The 25685-nt window shown below is 39.6% G+C and overlaps 1 protein-coding gene across 1 annotated transcript in view; it reads left to right on the top strand.

Moving 5' to 3' along the window:
• Positions 1-6242: 6242 nt before the first annotated feature.
• Positions 6243-25685, top strand: part of SDC1 (syndecan 1) — a 28407-nt gene continuing 8964 nt past the window's right edge. Inside the window, exon 1 of the mRNA XM_007423759.4 lies at positions 6243-6474. Coding sequence (XP_007423821.1) covers positions 6412-6474 — 63 coding nt within the window. The 5' untranslated portion in view covers positions 6243-6411. The remainder of the gene's footprint in view (positions 6475-25685) is intronic.

The following is a 25685-nucleotide window of genomic DNA, read 5'->3' on the forward strand; positions in this document are numbered from 1 at the left end:
GTTAGCCCTTTGTACTAATCTGTCTAAACCATAATTGTCTGGCTTCATACAGTGTATTAAGCTATAAATTTATAAGCCAGAATCGCTGGATTCACACAACAGAGTCAGCAAGAAACCACCTACATGATGGCATACATCAGCCATTCTTACATCCTGAGAGCAAAGTGACACAGGGCTGTCCTGGCCTTACCAGTGTGTTTCTTTATCCTGTTCCTTGGTTAAGCCAAGGACAAGGTGCTGAATTGTAGTGTAGAGGCTAAAATGTTGCTGAGAAGTCTTCCCTGCTAAACTGTTCTGCCAACCAGAATTCACTAGATGGTCTTCAGTTGGTAAGCTTTCTCAGCCTTGCATCTACAATACCTTAAGAACAAGAAGACTGACTGGTTCTTGTCAGGATTCCTAAGTGGTATGCATGGGAAGGGCAAGAAACACCCACACGTATTATTTAATTTTTAATAGCAGAATAATTAACATCATATCTGGTTTGGAATTCATTCTTTCATTCAACCCATTATTTGTGCCTCCTTTTCTCTTTGCAATCTCTGTGTTCAGATGGCATGCTGAAGAAGAAATATTAGATACCAAGTGCTGTATTTTATTTAAGGCGTCATACTCATGTTGTTAGTTTCAAAATGGGTGTCATCTTGGATCCTTTAAACTCAGGGACTGTAACCAACAACAAACCAAAGGCATAACATCCAAGTTAAAGAGTTCTAAGATGGCAACTGTTCTGATTTTGAATGACAAAGTAGTCTGAAACACAGCATGTGAAATGGTTGGAAAGCTCTCACTATCTAGGTTTTCTTAGTATGTTGTGCAAGTACAGATCTCCATTTATCCTTCTACTTCTCTTCCTATATTTTGCCATTACACGCTATATGATAACCAGGTTCACACAGTAACAAGATATGCTTTAGACTGCATGCTATTGGAACCTAGCCATTATAGTTTCTATAAAACACTTTATGTTTGGCATTTATGTCACAAATTGGCACGCCTGGGACCTACTGTACCTATGGACATCTTTCCTGGTGCATTCCAAGCTCCATACCCTGTTTTTTTTTGTTTTTGTTTTATTATTATTATTATTATTATTATTATTATTATAAACAAATGAATAAATTGGAAGCTAGCATGTTGGAAAGCAAAACTCCAGCCTCGAGAATTTCCAAAAGTGCTTCTGGAATTTGTAAATATACCAGAGGCATTCTTAAAAAATAAAGATGGTAAGGGATTACAGTCAAGTGCTTTGGAAATGTGCCCACCAATCTAGAAAAATAAGGTTTCTGAGAGCATTCTGGAAGGCTAGAGCAGGTTTTGAGAAGCAATTTCAGCAATACTGTGTCCCCCATGGCAGTTATGTTTTCTATATTTCAAATATGCTCACTGACCCAGACTCCTAGCTCTATTAACCTAGCCAATTCATAGTTAACCAAAGCGTGCCTTGGCACATGTGTACATCCATTCTCTCCATGTCCATGCTAAGGAGGTCCACTTAGAAATGCAGATCTTGTAGGGTTTGTCAAAACCTCCAAGTTCTTTTCCATCATCTTTCTTCTCCCACCATTCATTCTGTTTACAAGAAACAGCATGCCTATAGACTAAGAAATGACTCATGAGGATCAGGACTCCAGACAGACTTTCTGGATAATGGTGATTAAGATACTCTTTTTAAACAGAAATAGACGATCCACGCTTTTGTACCAGAGAGAAAAATGGGAAAATCCTCAGAAGTTGTAATAAAGGAGAGGGAAAGGTAATTTTACAATGAACTGGGGCAGTACCTTGGCACTTTATACATTGCCCCATGTAAGTAGTCAGGCATAAACCTATCTATTAACAAATCCTCTAAAGCTTGATCACTGGGATCCAAACTACAGAAGAAAACTGTTGTATTTCTTCTCTACGTGTGGGCTTCTTGCAAGCAACTGGTTTACCGCTGCTAGAAACACGATACTGAGCTAAGGTTTCTGGAGCATTCAGAAAGTCTGCTGGACATGGTTGTTGACAGGAAAGAGACAAAACACAATTGTCAGCAGTCAGGCTAGCCACCTAGGATTGCTGAAAAGGAGAGCATGTGTCACCCAAAAGGGAAAGTGTGCAGAGCATGGCTTTTGAATTTCTAACCCCTTAAAAGGGCTCCGCTGCAGGTCACATGCCTGGGAAGGAAGAGGGAGGGGCTCAGAATGAAGGAGTCAGCTGCATTCTGAGCCGCTGGCCGGGTCTCTCCCCCATAGGGATGCTCTGTCCTCCCATCACCCGCCTGGATTTGGCCTGCGTTTAAACCCAACCCTTCTTTTGCAGACTTCTCCCACCTTACCAGATTTGGTGTAGCTCTCTTCAGTTTTGGAGAGTTACCCTGTTGACGGACAGTCAGAGGCCAAAACTCATCCAAATAGAACTATGGAGAGAATAAAAAGAGAGTACACAGAATTGTATAAAGTCTGCATAGGCTAACTGATAGGCCCAGGTACAAATGTAGAAATGAAAATATAGTAAATTTAAACAAAACCATAACATACATCTGCTGTGGGGAGACATGTAAGCAGACGATTTGCATTTTATCCCATCTGCGGTCCAGGTGATAACCATTGATGGGCACCTTCAAGGCCCTTGCTCTTTTTTTTCCTGATGGTTCTTTCTATTTAAATTAGAATGGACTGGACTATCCTTTAAATACAGAATGTCTTCACAGCCATTCAATTAGGCAGCCCTATAAATAAAAGACTGTACTTGGACAGATGGCAGATGAAATATTTCATTCTCTCACTAAAAGACAGAAAGTATTTCTTCTTCTGTTCTGGCTAGGGATGATTAGAATAACCAGTTTGTGAGAGCAAAACATAGCAAAGTATGTTATTAGAGGAGCAAGGATTTTTCTATATATTAATACTTAGTGAGGTGAAGTAATTCATGTTCACTTTTTTTTACCTTATTAATGAAACTGAATGTGTCCTTGCAACAAGAAGTAAATGTCTCTACAACTTTCTTCAAATATAAAGACTCTGACCATTTTTTTTTCAATAATCATGATACCCAAAATGTGAGAAGCAGTTTTATAATGCATTTGCAATTCTAAAACAGGAGTATGGGTTTTTAGGAAACATGAAAAATTTAAGAGCTCACATTTACAGATAATTACTCTTTCATATTTGGTGCCATTGAACTAGAAATATCTTTAGGATACACTGATTGTTTCAAAAAGTTTTTTTAGAATGGAAAACTAGGTTTACTATTGCAAGAGTTTCATGCGTGAGACAAGGGACCAAAAAAAAGAAAAAAGTTCTAGGAATGAGTGAGGATTGCACCTCCGAGTTTCCCAAACAAACAACTAGTGCTTCACAGAACAGAAACTTCCATCAGTCTACAAGCCAACAAAACCCTGTGAATCAGGATCTGAAGGAAAAAATGGCATATCAAATAAAAAAACTGGACCTAAAATAATAATTGTAGTTAACTTTTAAATCCACTGCAGAAAATATATTGCCCACTGGCTTACACAGCAAGTTAAACCTATTTTCAGTTTCAAATTTACAGATTATGAGCAAAAATGCTAACAACATAAACATGGAAGGATTAACTGTTTCACAGTATGCATGCCAGATATCACATTATTGTCCTATACTAATTACTATGCTGTGTCTGACAAACAAAGGGAAGCATTCGCTCTATGTCCTCATTATCAGCTTACTGGAAAGATCTAACTGGTAAGAGAGAATACCAAGACGATGTCCTCCCATCTTGATCCAGCAGGCTTTTCCATTTTACACTCTTCATAATCTGCTTTTGGTAACATTCAGCCAACTTGGCGGCATCCATCCAGTAAGGTGGCATCTAAAATCTCTTCAGTCAGATCAACAAAATGAAGATGGTTGTATTTATTCCAAAGTAATACGTTTATATTCAGAATCAGATTTCAGGTCTAATTGTTTCCTGAAAATTGTTTATGCTATAGTTGTAGATTTTCATTTCTGTATGAACTGGGTCATGTTTCCTCAGACCATTCACCTAAAATCTTAAGTAGTGCAATTGTCTTGTAAAATTTCCTTAGGTTAGATCTCCCACAAAGAATGTGATCATATGTTAGAAGTTGAGAGGATCTCTGTTTTCCCACATCCCAAAGACGTGATTGGGATTGTCAGAGGTTGTTTCAACCACAGACTACCTATTTGCAGGTAATTGTCTACTAGCTAAACCACCAGTGATGATCTTCCCACAGAACCTGGTTTCTACATGCATACATGCATGTTCTGGAGCAAATGGTTGCCGTTGTTTGGAGGCAAGGTTACACTGAGGCTTATTTACAGGTAAGTGTATTTTTTGACTATCAACACATTTCAATAAAATAAAAAGCTTTCCTTTAAAAAAAATTTTCAGGCAGGCCTAAGTCTTTCAGGCTCGTAGGTCTTTGATTTAGTCTAAAATATTGAATTATTTTCAGGAAAGATAGCTTTCTATTGGTAAGAATTGAATGTGTGAATCTAATACTTCTAAGTAACCATACATAGATTTTCAGTAAGTCCTACTTACTGAAACCAGTCAGACCTACTTCTGTGTAAGTATGGATAAGGTCCAAATACGTAACTGTTACATGTTCTCCATCTTATGTATTAACAAAAAAAAAAGTGGTCAATTTGGAAAGCATGCGCAGCGTGTCCGGCCATCACCAACTGAAAACAAGGAACGCACTACCATTCTTGCCAAAAGCAACTGGTAAAAATGTGAATCTCTTCAACAAATTTTGTCTCATTTTTTGTGGAGTAAATATTGTTAATTTACTTATGTATATATGACTTCATTTTCTCCAAATACTTTGCCCTCTAAATATTTACCCCCCCCCAAAAAAAAATAGCTATGCCTCAAAACATGTTTGGATTTCTGAAGTTTGAAAATTAGCAACTATACATAATAGTTAAGGCCCCTAACTTTTTTTTCAGCTTCTGCCCAAACACTCTTCTTCCTATCAGATTACTGGAAAAACTTGTCTCCTTTCACTTTCCTCTCAGCAAAAGCCAAGCACATTTTCCTAGCAAGGCAAGGTTATTTGGCAAACAACATAAAAATGCAATGTTTCCTTCAAGTCAATGTTGGCCGCTGGAGACTTCATCCCCAGGTAGTTTCCCAGCAACTATTCAGAAATGACCTGCCACTGCCTCTTTTGGGGATGTTACATAAACTTCCCAGTCTACCTTTTAGATTAATAGTTGACTCCCACCTAAATACCCCCAGGTCCAGCCTTGCTTAGCTTTGTCATATCAGACAAAATTCACTAGGTGCTGCTCCCTAACTTGGTGATTAATAGCAAAGCAACCCTAACAAAATTTAATGCATTACCTAGCTTTTATTTCTTCTACAGAAGAATCCTTGTGCCTTTTAACTTTAGACAGTATGACCTTTCAGCTTAGAGCTCCATACAGCAGATCCAAAGCATATCCAAAGCAACACACAGATCCAGAGGTTGGAAAAGGAGAGGACCAGGAGCTTACTCAGACCTAAGTTATATAACTCCATGACCTGAAAACCTAAGTCGTCGGACCTCAGGAGCTTGTAGATCAAGGGCTGCTAAGAAAGCAGAGTGACGTGTCTTGGACGTTAGCATTCCCACTGGACTGACTTCAGAGTCTTCACAGGCTCAGGAAATGAAGCGAATCGGAGAGTAAAAAGCGCGTTGGTTCTGATCCAGCGTTTGAAGCTTGTGGGCTGCCTCTCTCTACCGCCTCCCGCTTCTCTGCGAGCGAGACCTTATTCTCAGGTTCTGCGCCCCCGCTTGTCTTAGGCGGACTTTCAGGTTTATACACGGGCTCATCTGAATAGTGTCGCGGGCCTTTCTCTCGTTTATTGGCAGGGCATGTACGGGTTGATGGCTCTTCTTCCGCGCCTCCCCCCCCCCCTCCACGTTTTTCTTCCAACACCGTCAGTACTACTGAGGTGGTGTGACACCTCCTTGCGGGAAGTTGGAAGCCAGGAGACGTGGAGCTCCAAGGGCTTTCAGGCAGGGCCTAGGGGGCCGACCAGCCAACCGCTAGTGGGGGTGATGCTGGAAATCTCAAGAAACCCAGCTGGAAAGCAAAACAAGCGGGACCCCGTCCCAGGGTAGACGAAGAACCCGCCAGCCGCGGGACGGGGCGTAAATAAAGCCGGGCGGGCGCAGGAAGCGCCGCTTATGGTACGAGGGGGAGGGGGCGTGGCAGGGCTGGGCGGTGCTGCCTCCTGGTGGGTGGGGCGCCGGCAGTAGGTGAAGGTTAGGCTGTTGCTTTTGATTTATATTAGAAGAAGGCAGAGTTTAGCCTCGGTTCCTCCCGAGCGCCTTTTTGCAGCCGTCGCCGGTGGCGAAGCGAAGACGGAGGAGAGGAAGAGCTTTGCTTTATTTATCGAGTTCCTTGGAAAAGCGGCTGCTTCTCGACGGCGAGGATGAGGATCAGCGCGATAACGGGGCTGAGCGCCTTGGTCTTCTGCTTCCAAGCGGTCTTAGCGGTGAGTAGCAACGAGCCCCGCGGGGAGGAAGCGTCCCCGGGGCGGGCCGGCGCTTCGCTCGCGCCCTGGAAGGGCCGGCTGCACGTGGTCGGCTCCGGGAGAGGAGCCGCGAGCCGCGGCGGCGGCTTCCTTCTTTCTCTCTCTCTCTCTCTCTCTCTCTCTCTCTCAAAGCGGGCGTGGAAGCGGCCAGGTCGCGTTAGCGCTCGAGTGCCTTCAGGAGAAGGGGGGGGGCAGAGGAGCCTTCCGACCCCTCCCGCGTCTTCTTTCTTCTCCTCCTCCTCCTCCTCCTCCCTCGCCCTGGCTGGTAAAGCGGTTCCAGCTGGAGTCTGGGGGGCAGAGCGCAAGGGAAGCGGATTTCTGCCCCCTCCCCGTTCTTCCTTCCTTGCCCCCGCCGGCTCGTGGCTGCTGATGCCCCCCGCCCCTCAACAGGTTCCGGGGATTTATTCTATTGTGTGAGCCAGGGGAGTACAGCCGGCCGGGGCTGCCCCGAAACCTTAATTCAAACCAGACCAGGGAGCCTCATAACCTGACTGGAATTTTTCTGTCCTCAAAGCCTCTCCCTGTAGCTAACCGGATATTTGCCTAGTCCTGCGCGGCGGTGCGCCTTTTCCCCTCGCTGCCTTTTAACTCTTCATGACAAGTTGTGACTCGAGCTTGAGGATGTGGCGCGCCTTGTCCCTTGGCACCGTCGGCCCTGCCCTCTTTCCCGGGACTTCGGTAATCTCTGCTGTGCCCCATCCATTCGTAATGGTGCAAAAGAATCCCTCTTGTGGTAGGCTAACGTGAAAGCTGCCGGTAGGGTAGGCGACTCCTGTTTCACACGTTTGGAAATTTCAGTGTGGGAGGAGGGATTTCCCCATGGGTGCCTTTTGAGATGGGTGCATCCTACACGGACGTAAAGTACGGATTTCAGTTGGCTGAGGGGTGTGGGGGCGTTGAGAAAAGTGTTTTGTAGAAATCAGTTTAACCTCAGGAGAGGCACCAGTTTGCTATTCCCTGTGCAGGAACTGCCCAGAGATACTCCATTTATGAGATTGTAGCTTGACCATATATCTTGTGGGCGTAATGAGCTGAGAAAGGAGCATTCATGAGAACTAACCACAGCAGTTAGGCAGTTGAACTGCCTCTGATTTTATTCTACTGGCAGCTAAAGCCCTTGGACGATGATGGTGGGGTGAAGAGGGAGTTGTTCCCCTACCGGATACATGGATCTTAAAACAGAATTTAAATGAAACGTGTTGCTGTTCATCAGGTCCAAATAACTAGCATTTATAAATGCCTGAAACAGTGAAACTGTTCAACACCCAGCCTTGAAGGCAGAAGACGTATAGGTCTTCCGATACATTTTTTTAGCCTGCTTTTTTGCTTGCACAGCAAGAATCCTTTGTCTCTTAAGCATGAGTAGAGTTTCCTGTCCAAGGCTGTTTAATGTAGTTCAGCTACCAGCTGTTAAAGTGACAGTGAAAAACTAGAATGCAGCATTGAAGTTTCTGAAGAGCACCTCTCTTCCCAATGGCCTCACAATTCAGTATAATGATTAACTTGACCCCACAAAGTTTTATCAAATGAGGACATTTTCTGTATTGGTGTGATTCAGTGGATGAAATACTGTATGGCTTAATTATATATTGTTTTTTTTTAACATGATTAATAGAAAATAGGACTCTATTTGGATACCTGTAGTCAAGCTTACCTCATTCCACTCTGCTTGCTCCTCGGGGCTGGGCCAATTTTTTGCTGTATGGAGGAAACATAATATGTGTCCTGTTATAAATTTTAATTGTATATTTATTTATTGTTTTAATATGTTGTAAGCCGCCCAGAGTCCCCCATTGGGGGGAGATGGGTGGGGACAAGTTTAATAAATAAATATCCCATACACATTCATTCTGACTTAATTGGGGCTTATTGCTAGCAAGAGTGTGCAAAATTACACCAGTTTAAAAATTAGAAAAAGGGTTATGTACTTTACCTAGAATTTCTTGGCTGTTGAATTCAATAAAGCTGGATGTGTAAGGTTGCCTAGCAAACTGAATGTGCTACTTTAGCTAAAATTGTAATATAAAATACTAAGTTGAGAACTTAGTTGCAGCTTTAAAGGCTGGTATTAGTCTGCTGTGTGCTAGAGTGCATTCAGAATTTGAAAGCTATAATCTTAATTCTGTTTTTCCCTGAACCAGCAGATGTCGCCACTGAATAAACTATGTATATCTTACCTAATTGCTGCTCCCAGAGACTCAGCCCTAACAAATTGCCTAAATAAATAATTTAATTACTCTTATTTGGGTCTAAATAGCTCATTATAATTACTTCCATTATAGTATGAATCTCTCTTATCCAAGGATTAATCTGCTACAAACAATACTGCAATCTCCAGCTGATTCTTGCTAGGTCTATGGAAGGATCACCCAATCTATTTAGTAACTGGATCTTTAACTCCAAAAGTAGCCCAACCTATCTAGTTCTCCTGTGTGTAGCTCTAGCCATCTTGTTATTGATTGCTGGATGCTATTCAGACTGAAACTCTGCCCTTCCATTATCAAGCAGGGGAAAAGCATACAGACTGTATTTTTGTTTTTAATCAGAATGGGATTCAGTTGAAACGTATGTGGGAAGAAGTGGGGCAGACAGCAATTGGTATGGGAACTTTTGAGGTACATAAATGTGCCTTTAACTTTTTTGCTTCTCACCATTTAAAGGAAAGGGGTGGGTAAGGGAAAGGAGTGGAGGCAAGAAATAATGATGTTCCTTTGTGAACAGATTGTTGGAGCTGATTCTTCCAGGTAGAGGGGTTGGAGTAGTAGAAGAGATTATCTCACTCATTTGTGTAAAAGAAAATATAGACCTTAAACCTGTTAAGATAGAAGGAACAACTACAACACTTGCAGCTTCTAAGGATGGGCAGTAGACAGCAGTGTGATAGGTAAATAGCTAAACTAAAGATTATCTCAGGTTCTTTCCAAGACACCATGATCAGAGAAGCTGGTTGAATTTCTAGTGAAATTATCAATATAATTTAAGAGAAAGGTATTAGTAATTCTGCCCATGTAGGGATTTTAGTAAGTATGAAATGATAGTGTTTTTAAAAATCTTGCCATACTTTTTGGTAATATTTTGCACTAAATCATGAACTAAATGATTTCCAGAGTTCCTTCCAACTCTAATTCTGGGTTTCTAGATTGTGTAATAACATTAGTTTGCCGCTGAATTCTATAAACTGTTAGCATGAAAATTCTCTGCATCCAGTTTATCGGAATTCATCACACATTCAGTTCAAAATCATTCTTTTGTGAACATACAAGTATTAATTGGCTCGTTATCATTGATGGTGTTTTCTTCAAGTCAGGTATGCCGTTATATATAATAATATCCAAACTTTTGGATTATACAGATTCCAAAACAACTTCATGTTAGTTACTTAAAAGCTTACAGCTAGACTTGACTTCCTTTTAAACCCTCTCCTCAATAAACTGTTCAGTTTCATCTGTGATAAGATTATAAAGCCCTTTATCAAAGAAGAGTGTCTATTCTGATTTAGAAGAAGCTTCTTAGAAAAATATCTATGCTGAAAGTAGCTATTTCTTGGCTTTGCAGCTAGAGAAACAGCTGTACAAGTAACTGGATGACTTAAATATTGCTGAAGTAGTTAATTAGGTCAGACTTTAGTTGGCCAATAAATTTGTTAAATTCATTTATATAGAAAGGGAAATACTGTAATCAAATTCATGACTTGTCTTAAAAGAGGATTAAGTATGATAGAACAGAGTTCTGGACTCTTGATATGCCCTGCAGACTATAAATTTGAACTTGCTACTAATTTCTCTGTTAGGTCATTCTGATATTGTTTAGCAATGCAGTATATTACATTAAATGCTGTCAGTCTGTGTTTCAGATCTTTCTGTGTGAGGTTCCTCACTTAAAATGTGGAAACAGTAGATGACGTCAGTGTTTTAGAGCAAATCATAGAGATATTGTTCTGTAAGCACATTGAAAACAATGTGATAATTGCCGTTTGTCAGCATGGATTGGTTAAGAACAAATCTTGCAGACTAATCTTACCTTGGATCAGGAAAGTTATTTAGTAGATTGTGGGAATGCTGTAAATATACTATATCTTGATTTCAGGAAACCATTTGAGAAAGTATTCTATAATATTCTAATTGGAAACCTACTTATGTGTGAGCTGGATAGCATGATAACTAAGTGGATATAGAACTCACCTGAAAATTATACTCAAAGAGCTCTCGAATAAGGGTAAGATATCAGGTGGAATGCAACTCAGTTGTAGGGCCTGTACTCTCCAAATTTTCATTAATGATTCATTAATAATTCATTAATTAACAAACTTTTTTTAAAAAAATCTGCGCTCAGTCGTTACTGACTCTGCAGTGACTGCTTGGACGAGTCCTTGCAGTTTTCAAGGGAAGGTGTTTCGGAAGTGGTTTGCCAATGCCTCTTTCCTAGAGGAGAGCCCAGCTGGCGAGCGCAGGAGGCGGGGTTTCCGTTGCTTCACGCCCTTTTTGGGCGCGCACGTTTTTTTGCACTTACCGGCAACTGTTCCCAACTCCTTTTGCAAGGCGCCACCAACATTTTTCCTCCCACCAGAGTGAGAGTCCCCATTTATCTACTCACATGAGTTTTCGAACTGTTGGGTTGACAGGAACTGGGGAGGAAACAGGAGCTCACCCTGTTAACGCGAAGGCTGGACTCGAACCGCTGAAGCGTCGACCATTTCTGGCCGGCAACTTTCAGCGTCATTAAGCCGCTGCGCCACTGCGTCCCCTGTAATTAACAAACTTACTTACTGGAAATTGTTTGATTCCACAGAAAATTAAGAACTTTTGAGAATGTCAGTGTTATTTTCTTGACTATACTACATAGTGGGATTCACTCTATGGCATCTTGGAACTTAGAGGTTCAGCTAAAGCGTAGGAGAACTAGAGAAGATTTCTAGTGGTTTCTGGGTAGTTTTAAGTACAATAGCTGATCAATCAAGTGTAACTAGAAAATTCCAATAGAAAAGCATAGCCAGAAATTTTAATGACTTGTCTGTCACCAAGTTACAAATCTCAATTATCTTTCAACTATTTTTTCAATTGTTAAGCAGGAGGGCCTTCACACAGATTCATTTCGCAGACTAATTACATGCTTTTCTAGACAAGGAGGCTCTTTGGACTGTCATTCATACTTCCGTAGTCACTGCATGTGTACACTATTGAAATATCCTTGAAGACCACTTGGAAGCTATAGCTCACCCAGAATAAGGTGGCTTGGGCAGTTACAGGCATGCCTTGGTATGCCCATGTAACAGCTTTGCTTCAGGGGCTGCACTGGTTACCAGTAGGCTTCCAGGTACAATTCAAGGTTATGGTTACCGCCTTTAAAGCCTTAACTGGCATAGTACTAGGGACTATAGACTTGAGGGACTGTCTATGTCCCATAGTGTCTGCCTACCCTGTGCAGTCTGACAGAACTGTAATTTGATAGGGCCCAGGAAGCTTACCTTCCCTGTCTCTATTCTTACTCTCTGGAACAGCATTCCCTCTGAGATTTGCATGGCCTCCACCTAGCCTCATTTAAAAAGGCCCTCAAATCCTGATTCATCTCCCAGGTCTTGGGCTAATATGGATGGTGGGGTCCTTAAGCATGCTGTTTGCCAGTGTGGGGGTATGCTGATTCTTCTGGGTTGCTTATATCTGTTTGTTAATTGGTGTTTTATTTGTTTTTATTTTCTTTAACAGTTTTGAATATTGTATGCTGCCCAGAATCATTTTGAAGCGTTCAGCCTTACAGTTCCATTACATTAAATTAACAGAGATTCATATTGCCCCTACTAACCTGGCTGTTCCCCCAGGCCTTGGGCTTGGTTAGGTGTTGGACCCCTTGTGAGAATGTGTTAGAAAATATGCTTATTTTATTCTTTCCAAATGTGCATCATTTTCCTTTGTTGTGTATTGCTTAATCTGTTTCTAATATTGTACGCCAGTCACTGTCATCATGGAGTCAGGCAGCCTTACAAATTTGATTGATAAATAAATAGCTGTTCACAAAGGCAAAACTTCATCTATACCTCTTGGGAAATATTTTAGTGTATTTCTGAAAGAAACAAAATATAGTTATATCCTTAGTCTATTGTTAGAATATTAGAAAATTAATATTCTAGCAAAGCAAGGGGGGCTGTAGAGTTATGGGTTGCATTCCCTGGTTTGATGTCTTCCATGTATGTTGAGCTACAGCTCCCATTATCCATAATTATAACTATAAGGAATGCAAAAGAGGGGCAACTGGAAATAAGTGAATAAAGAATGGATGATAAATACCACCTAACTATTGGAACCTTTTTATGGCCCAGTCCCTCTCTCTCAGCCCTAGGAGGCAGGCAATGGCAAACCACTTCCAAGAAAACTGCAGGGACTAGTCCAGGCAGTTGTCAAGAGTCAAAAACTGACTTGAAGGTGCGCACGCACGCACGCACACTAGTATAAATGCTGCCCTCTCAAACCCTGTGGGCTAGAAATGTATATTTATAAACCACAAGTTTAGAAATCTTTATTATGCCATAACATTCATGTAATTTTCAGTGATAATACAAATGCTGTAGTACATATATCACATTTTGCATTCAGTGTTATATGAATATTGAGAAATGATATAATCATGTAAATTATTTATGTTTGAGATATAATTTTAAAAAGGAAGGAAAAAAGCATACCAGCTTCAGTTATTAGAGTGATGTTTCCATGTTCATAGATTGTATTCTAAATGAAAACGTGTTCAGCATCAAATGGCGGCTGGTTAATTATTGATATCTTAGTTGGCAGAGGTCAATACAGGAGCATTATTTACAGATCCAGAGTTTTAGGTATGAAAGTATAGTTGAAGGTTAAAGAACAGTTTTGTTTTTTCACTATGGTTTTGATGTTTTGTTGAGAAAAAAAGGATGAAGCAGATATAAATTGCAGCTGAATGTATTGGCCTTGCTTACACTAGATGACAAAAGGGAAGTTCTGAACAGGAAGAGAGTCGACTATGGGGATGGAAAGACTCAAGAATTAAATGGGATGCCAAGTGCAGATGGGGGCAGGAGGCAAAAGAATAAAGCTTGTATTGTGACATCACAACTCACATCTGGCATTTTGGTTGGGAATGGATGCATATGAAGCCAGGCTTTCCTAGCATCTAAACAGAGATCCTGAGATGCGAGGAATGGTAGTGTTAGCAATGCTAACTCTTATAAGTTTTATTATTATTATTATTAATTATTATTATTAATTATTATTATTATTATTTTCAAAGTCATATACCAGAGCTATCAGTGTTAACATTATCTTTTGTATATGGAAGCAAACATTACTGTCAGTAGTTTTAAGTGGGCAGAATTAATAGTTGGAGGAAAGAAAGAATCATTATAGAGCTTTCTGATGTCTAGATCTTCTCCTTTGTATCTGATGTTTGTTTGGAGTTTCTAAAAGTTTAGTTTCATCAACTAATGAAGAACTTTAGTCTTTTACGGTAATGACCAAGAGGAGGGTAGAAGCACCAAGAAGCTCTAACTGATGGAATGTCTGCTTTATATGTTTCTAAAAATTGACCAGTGACTAATGCTAAATTGACACACCACTTTCCACTAAGAGTCAATTCCATGCTTCAGGCTGTTGGGATGGCTAGGCATTCTGGCATCAGCTGATCAATTTCAGCCTAAGTTGGTACTGGATGACTTAAGCATTGGCTGGAAGGCAGGCAGTACTAGTCCTTTTAAGGCCTGCTGAAATTTGAAAGCTAAGCATCTTCCATGCCTATCTAAGGAGCCTTTGGGTTAATGTAATATAGGGCCTTTTAACAATTCAGTAGTAAATGATAAGCTGATGAAAGACATGTATAATAAACTTATTTACTACTACACAGGAATGACTGTGAAGACATGTTTATTGCATTTTACATCTGTCTTGGATGTGTGGTTCTTCACTGCAACCTTCTTTTGAGTCATGTGCTCATAACTATATCCATTGTTCTGGCAACTCTATTCCAGCTAGTCTCAACTCATATAATTTCCCAGCCATCACAGACATTGGGATCTACTAAGTGACAATACGTTCCTTTCTCTGGAGAAGGAGGAAGATGATAACCTGTGCTTATTTGTTTTATCTGGAAATATTATTAAAGAAGAAAAACCATATTATTTCTTGTCTGCTGTCTGGGATTCCACTATTGGTCATGATAATCAACATTCTTTTCCATCTGTAAATGGACATTATGTGATGCACAATCAGGATCTTCTAGTACTTTTGTGGGAAGCTGCTTTATGGCATAGAATAATGCTCTCAGTTTAAATAGATTTCATGTAGATGCTTTGAATCTTGATGTGTTACCTTGTTTCCTCTTCCAGGCACTTTGGGATAGACAAAGCTGCTTGATCAGTTGTCATGAAGGTCATTTTAATTATACTGCCTTAAAAATTGGATTGTGCAGGCAGATTGAAGATCGGCTAGCTTCACCTGTCTTCCTTATTTATTAAATGATATAGGCAATTCTCACATTTATCCTTGGAGTTAGCTTTCTTTCCCATGGAGAATAAAGTATTAATATTGAGAGCTTTACATGACAGTGGATATGCTGGCCTGTGCATTGCTGCGAGCCAAAGTCAAGGGTAGGTTCCTTACATTTCCAGCCAGTTCGAAGAGAGAAAACTCATTTCACAAAGTAAATGGATTCTTTTCTTGCCTTCCCCTCTTCCCATGTGCTCTTTCATCAGTTTCAGATGCTAAACAAGGATTTTGATTAGCATTTGTGGAAATCTCAGCTTGTGCGATGTGATTGAAGGAAATAAATGGTTGCCAGGAAAAAATGCTTATTGGAAATAACTGCATGGTATTCAGGGGTTACCTGTTCAGTTTTAAAATGCCAGCATCACAATTATTCCAAGAGGAAGATTATTGTAACTGAAACAAGAAGAATGGAAGCTGACAGAAAATAGGATGGTTAAGCAATAAGGTAGAAGAGTCACATAAACTATTTGAGCAAACAGTATTAAAAGTGGCTGATATATAACCTATGTATGTGTGTGTGACCACACACATTAACAAATATAATTTATGCTTGTCTGATAAAACAAGCCTGTGAAAAATAGGGTGTTTTATACTGGTGTTGCATGAGAAATTGGCACTACTGGCACTGTCTAAGCCCCAAAGGATTATGTTTCTGATGACTTCCTTGTATTATGCTGGGACTTCATTAAAGGCACCAACTAATTGTACCAGTATGCATGCTAAATAATGAATACAGCTTAACCCTATTTTCAGTTGCAGCAAATTATTTGCAGGCTGCCATATTCTCCTGCTCATAAAAGGCTTATACTGCTAACCCTGTACATATGTATTTATCTGGGAATAAGTGCAGCCGAAATCAGTGAGGCTAACTTTTGAATAAATACAGGCCTGCAGTGTTTCAGAAAAAAATATATGAGAGGAGGTGTCTTAAATGAAAATGTCTCTGTTTCATAGTCATGTTTAACTGATGTTATTAACGTATAAGGCTTCTTTCTTCTTATTAGGGTGAAGCGTTGAAGAGACACATTATATTCTCTAAAAACTTCCTTCCTGGCCTTCTCCCTCTTTTCATCCTTAGGGAAATTTATTTACCAGGTTAAAAGAGTGTTCATTGTTGGTGACTCAGCAAGTACAACTGTTGATCACTAATACCATTTCTCCTTTTTTCACAAAAAATATATGTATTAATAAATGTTAATAAACATTGCAGTCTTTTATCCAAACCCTATGACAATATCTACCAAGTTTAGATTATGTGTGGCTGGCATCCCATTAGGGTTCATAACTGTAGCACTGACTATATTAGGGGAATGCTGTGAATCAATCAAATTTCAGTACTGAAATATGTTGCTTGTATATATTTCCTTGCTAACATGAATTCTAGTCTTTAAAGACCAATGTCTAACATGCCTTGGGATATTATAATTAGGGTGGAGGTCTTGAGGTTTTTTCAAATGTGCCCCTATAAGTCATTTCCTGTGGCCTACAACAGTATTTAGGAAAGGGTAAGTCCTGTGGCAGGAATGTCTCTTGACTGGTGAGGAAGATCCTCAGAAGAGGCATTATTCCTTTCCCAGTTCGTGGTGGAGCACATGAGCTGGGAGTATTGTGGGCTGCAGAAGATGACTTGGGGAGACCTATGTTTGAGACTCCTGATACAAAACCAAATATTGATGTTCTGGTTAGTGAAAAACTGCTGGAGTTAAAAAAAAAAAAAAAAAAAAAAAAGTTTGTTTTGCAGTATTTTTTAAATTTAATATATTTTTTAAATGGCATATTGTGGTCATTTTCTTTGGTTTTTATTCGCTGGAGACTTTTCTATCCATAGAACTAGTCTTCATATAGTGCTCACAACAACTTAGGTTTGAAACCTCTGTTTTAGTAATTCTACCAAGAAACGGTTAGTGTATAATTGACAAAGTACATGTTAATGTATTATTTTCCGGGCAGTTGCAGATTTGCTGTGTGAAAGAGGTTCTGTTCTACTCAGTCTCTAGTTTAATTAAAACAATGCCCGTTAGACTTTCAGTATGGTTTTCTGTTGAATTAATAGTAAGAATTTCTTTAAAAAAAATGTTTAAAGATAGCCTGTAACAATAAAAATTAAAAATTACAGGCTTTTTAAAGATGTGAGTTTGCTCTCAGCATACCTCTTAATTACTATTCACTTTATATGTTTCCTAATTAGTGCAAAGAATGGAATATGCACTTAAATTTTTTTTAAAAGCTTTTATTTTTAAATGTTGGGGTGGTTGAAAGAAGAGGAATTAGGAATTTCAGATATAACAACCACAAAAGGCTAAATTTAACACTGAGGCAATTGAAGCAGCGGATAGTGCCATAATAATAATGGAAGAGGAAAACTGGAACTAACTTTAAAATATTTTAAAAGCTACTGCTAAACATCAGTTAGTAAATTTCCAATTGAACCCCAAACAATATAATATTTTATTCACTTTGAGAATGCTGTGCAGATCAGAACAGTGAATTCAAAGAATTCTTTACTCCAAAAAACAACATTCATTACACCTGAATGTTGCAGTGGTTTTATGGTTAGATCTCGTAAGTTTTTCAGTGGATTTGATGACTTGCCCCGTATTAGATTTGAAATTAGGTCACATACTAACATTTCTAACCATGTAATCTGGGATGGAACTTGATTAAAAACATGGTGCTGCAAGAGTGGGAGAGAAGATGTCAATCCACATTTTTTGTATTTAGCATTTTTCCAACACTTTGTTCTGCTGGAGTAATTTGAATCAGGAAAGGGAGAGATGAAGTCTAGCATAACATGGTGCTGGTAGCCCTGGCTTTTTTCCAAGGCATTGGGCAAGCGTGGTAGATGAGCCTGTCTGTGATGGTTACTGAATGATTGCAGGTTATCCCTGATAGTGTCGTGCTTTTTTCTTTGTTTTTATTGTGTTGGAATTGTAGTGTATTGGTTTTATCCTATGTTAGCCCCCCAGAGTTGCAGTTTGTGAATTGGGTGGCCATATATATACAGGGAGTCCCAGGTTAAGAATGCCCGGGTTACAGACAACCCATAGTTAAGAATGGAGCCTATTGTAGCAAAATTCAAGTTAAATACACAATGATTCAAGTTAAATACACAATGGTTTGAGTTCATTACACAATACTATTTATACAGTATTATACAATAATACTGTTCTGGCTTATATACAAATTTGACTTAAGGACAGACTTTGAGAATGGAACTTGTTCTTAAACTGGGGACTATCTGTAATCCTAACAGCATGTAGGGGAGTTCCATGGCTATTTTTTAAAAAAATCCTGTGATGTAAACTGCAGCTCTTCCACATTGGCTGGATTTACACAGGTTGGATTTATACACTGGTTTAGTTAATATTAATTAAACTATGGTTTATTCATCAATTTTGTATACTGCTGGCTTCAACCAGCTCTCATTGGTTAATAGTCATGAAGTCAATCAACATAATAAAAGAACAGTAGCATGGTAAGATAATAATATACAATATTATAGAAAATCATGGCATTGCACAACTGTCTAAACTGTCAGGCTCTAAATGCCCTGTAAAAGAACTCTGTTGTCAGACTCTTCCTGAACAATGTCTGTGTGCATACAACCCAAACCTCCAGGTCTTGTCCTATAATGTTGGGGAGGAGGGTCATTATACAAAAGCATTGCCTGTGGTCCCCACATCTCTTACCTTATGACAGGTACCTCAAGCTTCTTCATATGGGATGAATGTACAGAAGTGTGTTCCACCTGGAAGAGACACTCCTGAAGGTACCTTGCCAAGCCATGTAGAGCTTTAAGAGTCAAGCACTTTGAATTGCACTTGGAAGCCTCTTCACAGCCAATGCGGTACCCACCAACTTGTGTTATGTGACTCTAGTGGATCTCACTTGCCTGCATGTGGACTGCTATGTTTTGTACCAATTGTAGTTTCTGGTTCATCTTCAAAGGCAGCCCTGTGTAGAATGCATTATGGTAGTCCTTATGGATAATGATAAGGGCATGAGTCACTTGTTGCTAGTTCCTCATGGTCCAGGTTTGGTAATGTGGTGTATCAGTTAGCTTGATTCACACAATGTTAGGCCATTAGCCAAACAAATCACACTGTTTTATCCTGTTGTGTGAATTCAGCCATTATATCTAGTTTTGATGTTTTTTATGAGACATTATTCAAATATCAGCATAGCCATTTTTCTGTGATCTGTCTAAAATGACTTTAATAACTTGGGCAGCTGTTTTGAATTAATGATTTAAGGTCTGATTGCCGTGGTTGGAAGTAGGATCAAACCTCTCCTGAACTGTACCAGCTGTTGGCATAGTGTTTGAATGCTCCTTCATAGAAAACCCCAGTAAAACAAAGTTATCAGGGAAGATTAGGCGACTTGGGCTTTCCAGATATTTTAGACTCCCATCAGCCCCAGGTTTATGGGAGTTCCAGTCCAAAGCACTTGGAAAATGTCAGGCTGATGATTGGTTAGTTCAAATACTTTTCTCTGATAAGTTAACCCTTCTCTATAAAGGAACATCCAATCCTTGCAAACTGTATAATAGATTTAAGGAAATGTTTATACATGAATCTGCACACTGTATGAGTACTTCTTCAGTTTTTGTTATGCTACATCAACTGTGTGTACATTCTGAATATTTTACTTGCTATTGAAATGCCTTACATAACTATAGAAGTAAAGCACAAAATAAGGCATAGGCTAAACAAGCAAGCAAAAAAAAAAAAAAGGGCAGGTAATTCTGGTGCAAGACTTCAGTTTTAAAATGAGTATCATTTTAAATGATCTAAAGTATCATTCACTTATTGCTGAAAAGGGGTTAGTGCCAAAAGAATCTCCTGAGGATTGTATTCCAAAAGTTGATTTCCACAACCGAATAGATATTTTTCATCATCTACATCTCAGGGCAGGGCAAGTTTTGAGAAAGGCCCAATATAATTTTAATACAGAATGAGATTTATTAAAGTATTTATTCTTGGCATATACTCTCAAAAGCAGTTGAACATGTGGATCAGATCAGATTTGTTTTTGCAGATGACAGTCCCATCCAACTTATCAATAATCCTTGTAAAATTAGCTAGCCTTAATTGCAAACCTTGACAATGGCTCATGGAAACAGCAGAAGGTCCTCTATGCACCAGTGTCTGTGCCAAAGCAAGAAGCTTACTAGACTGTTCAAGGTCTTGCAGCTGAGCCACACTGTTGAAGGTCTTGCAGCTGAGATCAGATCAGTGGCATCAGTAGATGACCTCCACAGTTCAATACACTTGCAGAGCTGAAAGATCCTGGGTTCATTCAGTGTGATACTCAAGGCATGTTGGTATCCCCTTTTGTGAGACCAACACAGAAGACATCTGTGTGCACTCTGGGATACAAATGAAGCTCTTTGATCAGCTGCCAATTCTGTTTGTAGAGCCCTTGACAAAAAATGGATATGCTCTTTGGGCGTAATGCTTGAGATCCTTTCCCAGACCTGAATAGATAAACCTTTAGTTATACTTCATCTGTCATAAACTTGCTAGGTGTATACAGTAGTTATAGCCATGTACTTTGCCTTTTTGCTTTACCCATCAAATGTAGGAATGGGTCCTACCTTCCAGGTTAGAGAAAGGAGGATTGGAGGATTGTAGAACATTCATATAAGGAAACAGAACTGATGCCTGAATGCCTTAATCTAATTATTATTGGGCCAACCCTCTGCTTCTACTGATAGGTAATGGAGGATAATTTGATGGGGCAGATTACTAATGCATTTCTTATTAACATATGAGTTGATTTGGTTCTTAATGCAGTGTGCTTTGTGTACCAAGTAAAAATGTGGAGGAGATTACAGAATTAAACAATGGGGAATGGGAATTAATGTTTGCAATCTGTCAAGGATCAGGAAGTAGAGGAATCCTGTTGGCATCTGGGGGGACAGGGAGGTAGGGCACAACAAGTGAGAGAAAATAATGGTGAATTGCTTCTTGCCATATGAATCAGTACTTTGTTTTTAAGTACTGCAGTAGTCTAAGGAGGGCCTTGGCATGAAACAGAAGTTGGTAGAATGTACTATGCATTCTGTGTCAGACTGTGCAAAAATTGATTTTTTAAATACTGTACTACTGTATGTAAAAGAAAAAAGAAAAAAAATCTCAGCAACAGCATAGCAAAAAGTGAAATCTTTCCAGAGCCTACCCATACTATCCCAGTTTTCTGCTGTCAGATTATTGTTGTGCAGGGAAAGTTTCTGAAAAAAGTGACTTCATTGCAATCAGATATGGCTAAGTGCTGTAGGTTCTAACACACTATTCTGAAGGACACATTCTCATACTATATTCTGTATGTTTGAAATGCTTAACTGCAGCTTTTATTACCATATTTACACTTATATGGTAAGCTCAAAGGGAAAGAAGGGAACTTGCAGTTCAGCTTAATTTGTACTTCAGGTGAGACAACATCTGCTGTGTTATCAAATAGGCTACAGCTTGTGTTTAAGAGAAGGTAAGAAGTCTTCAAAGATGAAGGACATGTGCATATGGCCATTCAGCCTGAGACTTTGTGGACTAAACCCTTGAAACTGGTGAAGTTATTATAGTAAGTTCTCTGTGGCATCTCTAAAACACCATCTTTGATTTGATGTGAGGGATAACTGTTCTTCTTAGAACATTATCTCCTTGATTCTTCCGTCTTACTACAACCTTTCTGAGAAGCAGACAGCTCAAGAAGAGGTTTCTCCTGGACCAGATTTGTTAATGAAATAGCAAAAATATTTTGGAACAGTTTGGTAGGGCTTGGGAAATGAGGACCAATGGCACCATTGCAATTGCTTGTCATGTACTCAGCTGGCTTTTAGATGTGAGATAACCTAATACTTGCTTAGTATCTGTGAACTCAGCAGCCCTTAGACATATTTCTGTGGGCCATCTAGCCATCTGCCTTGTGGAATGATGACTGTATAAGATTCAGAACAGCTATTGGCTTCATCATACATGGAAGAAAAAGCTTGCATTTCACCTCACATTTTCTAGTTTTTATGCTGTATTGATACAGCCTCACTTGTTAACTCAGCACTACTCAGTATTATTGTACACATTATTATACAAGTAACCTATACGTTTGTCATTCATGGTGCCTTAACAGTGTGCATCAAATCATATTTTTAACAACCTATGACAGCTGGTCAATTTTCTTTTAAAATGTATTTTCCTTTTCTAAGGCAGAGTTCCTTTCTTGGAGATTCAGGATTTTCCATTGCTCCTGGCTAATCAGTAGGGTTGAGCCTTCATGTAGGAAATAACTAAAAATGTTTAAAGTCATGGTAAGGCCTTGACCACAATATGTAGGTGTTGTCTGATCAAAATAATCCATCTTAATTATATCACCCATCTATAAGCAGACATTCTCCTATCAAGGATCCAGCCTTGCCTTGATATGTCTGAAAGAGGGAGTCCTACCTCACACAATGAGTCAACATGGAAATTCTACCTTGCATCTCACTTCCAAGGACAGCTTCCTGTCTGATCAGACACATGCCAAAAGATTTGGATGTCGGAAACAGAACAGGAGAGTTGCCACAAGGAGGGTGGTAGTCTAAAAAGGAACACATCTGATATTGAAAAGCTTGGATAGAAAGCCAGATGCTAAATATACTTGCTGTTTTTCCAGGTGCATTCAACTCTGACTTCTTCTACAAGACTTGGCAGTGCTGCCTTGGCCATTCACCCAAAGATGTTCCTCTCAAATGCTTGTCCATTAACTATTTAAAATGTTATCTGTATCACTGATAGGGATTACAGTATATCTAGACTAAGGATAGGTAAACCTTTTGGGTGAGTGGAGTGTGGCACCTCACCCTCTGACATAGAGACATTTGGAATTATAAGAGCATGCCATGCGCACGCTCAAAAAATAGCTGCTGGGGGTGGGCAAGGGGACAGGCAGCTAATTTAAGAATGTGCGATTTGTAAATTAACACAGTTAATGTAGCCAGTCTCAAAACACCCACTTACCACGTGGCTTCCTACTCAATGCAGTATTTGTCTTGTGTGTGGGGAGGTGGGGCAGGTAGACAATTTCCCAAACAAAGCATGGTGTGGTCGCCCAGCATTTTGATTTTTGAAGCATGCTTCTTGGAGCCAGAGCAGTTCTTGGAAATTATGACAGTGCTAGAGGAATTAGCAGCATGGGAGTTTCCCATAGGATTTTGTTTTAATTGAAAGAATATTTTGAAAGTCAGATGGGGCAGGGAGCCTGGCAATTGCCAAGGGAGGTGTCTGTGGGCATACTGAGGCCCACAGACAGCACATTGCTATCCTGGTTTAGACATTCTGTTTAGAAACCCAACAGGCAAGAGTTCATGCCTATTTACTTGTAGGCAAGCCACTGCTTGACTGTATGTATAATCCAATTAGAGAACTGTGGGATTTTTTTAACTAATCAGTTGGGAAGATTGTTTGAAATACAACTGACAGTAGTTGAATGAAGTGTTAGTGCAGCTCATTAAGATTTTGCATTCAAGTAATTAGAAAGCAAAACTTCCAGCCTCATTGAGCTGAAGTAATAAAACTTTGCACGATTTTAAATGTTCTTTTCTTCCTTTGGATTTCACAATTAAATGGAACTAAAATGAGCAGATAGGAGTGGATGATGTATATCCAGCTATTTTAACTGGAGCTCAGAAAAAACTGACCTCCTTCTTCTTACTTCCTACAATAGCTGCTGCCAGGCGACAGGTCTGTACTTGAACTGAGCAGAACATATTCTTCTCTTGCAATAATGGAATCTGTGCCAGCCCAAACCACCTTGCAACCTGAAGCAAAGCCCCGACCTTCCCACCCCTCCCCCTCCCCCAGAGGCGAAAGCTTAGTCTTGCTGCACCTCTCAGGCACTGGTTCCTTCCTTTGCCGGTTCCTCCTTCGCCATCTTACACGGCAGGGCAAGCTCTGAATTGAGTACTGGCTGTCTCTGCCAACTATAGGTGTGCCATTCCTCTTGAGATGTATCATTCACTTCCTAAAATGGAGCAGTTCAGACATTTTGGTTTCTTCTCTGCCGTAGTCTTTGGTGGAATGAATGGCCCCACATATTTATCGAGCAGCTGGTTTCCTGCCTGAAAAATTGAAGATAGATCAGATAACTGTGCCTTTTGGTTTACGCTGTTTAACGCAGTTGGCGAAATAGCAGCCTGTTATATTTCTTTCAGATATTCCAGGGAAGCTGCCTTTCCCACATAAATAATTATGAACTGGAAAGGAAGAAGAATAGAATTCTACTATGTCTTTCCCACCTCCTTTGACATGGAGCATGAGAAGGAAGGCGCTGGAGTCACTTGTCCTTTTTGGGGTTTTTTCTTTTTTTGCTGCTTCTCTAGAACCTTTGTGAGTTTTTCTGTAAAGATGGGACCTAATTGATTTAACAGAACAAATGAAGCTAAGCTAACATCTTCATGGAGTGTTTCTTACAACTAGGCCTCACATCAATTTATCTTATAACGCCATGAGAGTTTGAGGTTAAATATGGGAAACTTACATTTTGAAATCTATTTGTCATTCTCACAGTTGCTTCTTTCTACCTTATTCTGCTTTGACCTTGAACGCTCCACACAAAAACACAAAAGCAAACAAAAATAAACTATTTCTGGTGTATTGAAGTAAGGTCGAAGGGTTATTGGGCAAATTAAATCTGTTCATTTCAGTCAGGTTTGGTGGATAGTATAAATGCTCAGTTTTGAAATTTGATGAATTATTTGATCATTACTTGGCTGTTTAACATCCAGTTATTTAGGAAAAGGATGGTACATATTTTTTTTTAATCTGATCTAAATGAAAATATGTTAAGCATCACCTTTTTTTATTCACTGTGGACTACATTGTGCCCATTTAGGAGTACGGTAATAGCTAATTTGTGTGAATAACTGAGACTGAAATGCCTTGCACACAAAATCCAGCCTTTAAGAGCCAAGGACTGGAAAATAATTTGTCAGATTACAGAAATTTAGGACCTGCTCTTTTAGAAACTATAGTGTTGCCTTTTAAGACGTATCTACATTCAAATTGCTTGGAGAAACAAAGTTACAAGCACGTCTGGCTACTCATGAGAACATGGTAAGCTTACGTTCTCTACCAGAGGTCTCCCCTCCAGCTGTTTTCCCTACTTAAGGTGGGTGCTACTTTTAAGTAACTGCACACCTGTGTAGGACAAGCTTGTACAAGAAAGGATTCCGAATAGACTTCACATTGTGTGGATAGTACAATTAAAATCAAATAGTGTTTGCTTCTTTCTTTTAATTCGGATAGGGGGGTCATTCAAATGTAGAATGGTTTCTTGTACCCTTTCTGCTGGGATTGGTGGCACTCCAAATAATTCATTCACATCTGTTTTTTTTTACGATGACAACAACAAAAGGTTCATTCTACAGGGGTTTTTTTTCTCTGATAGAAGAAAATTTTCATGTGCATGCATGATGAGTTGCCTAAAAATTAATTTACTGGCTTTGTTTAAAATATGTAAACCTGATCTAGTGACCACATCAGGTGGGGAAAGTCTGCTATAGAATAAAACCACTGGTAGAGATGTTGCAGCCAAGCTGTTGCCTCTTAATTCTCCAGCATCCTGTAGTTGAGAGAGGTATGTTATATAGACTTGCTTTGAATTCCCTTTCCCTAGAAGCCAGGCTAGTGC

This window comes from Python bivittatus, unplaced genomic scaffold, assembly GCF_059951505.1.
Source record: "Python bivittatus isolate LINGU-HERP-01145 unplaced genomic scaffold, Pbiv_v1 ctg000020_np1212, whole genome shotgun sequence".
Lineage (NCBI taxonomy): Eukaryota > Metazoa > Chordata > Lepidosauria > Squamata > Pythonidae > Python > Python bivittatus.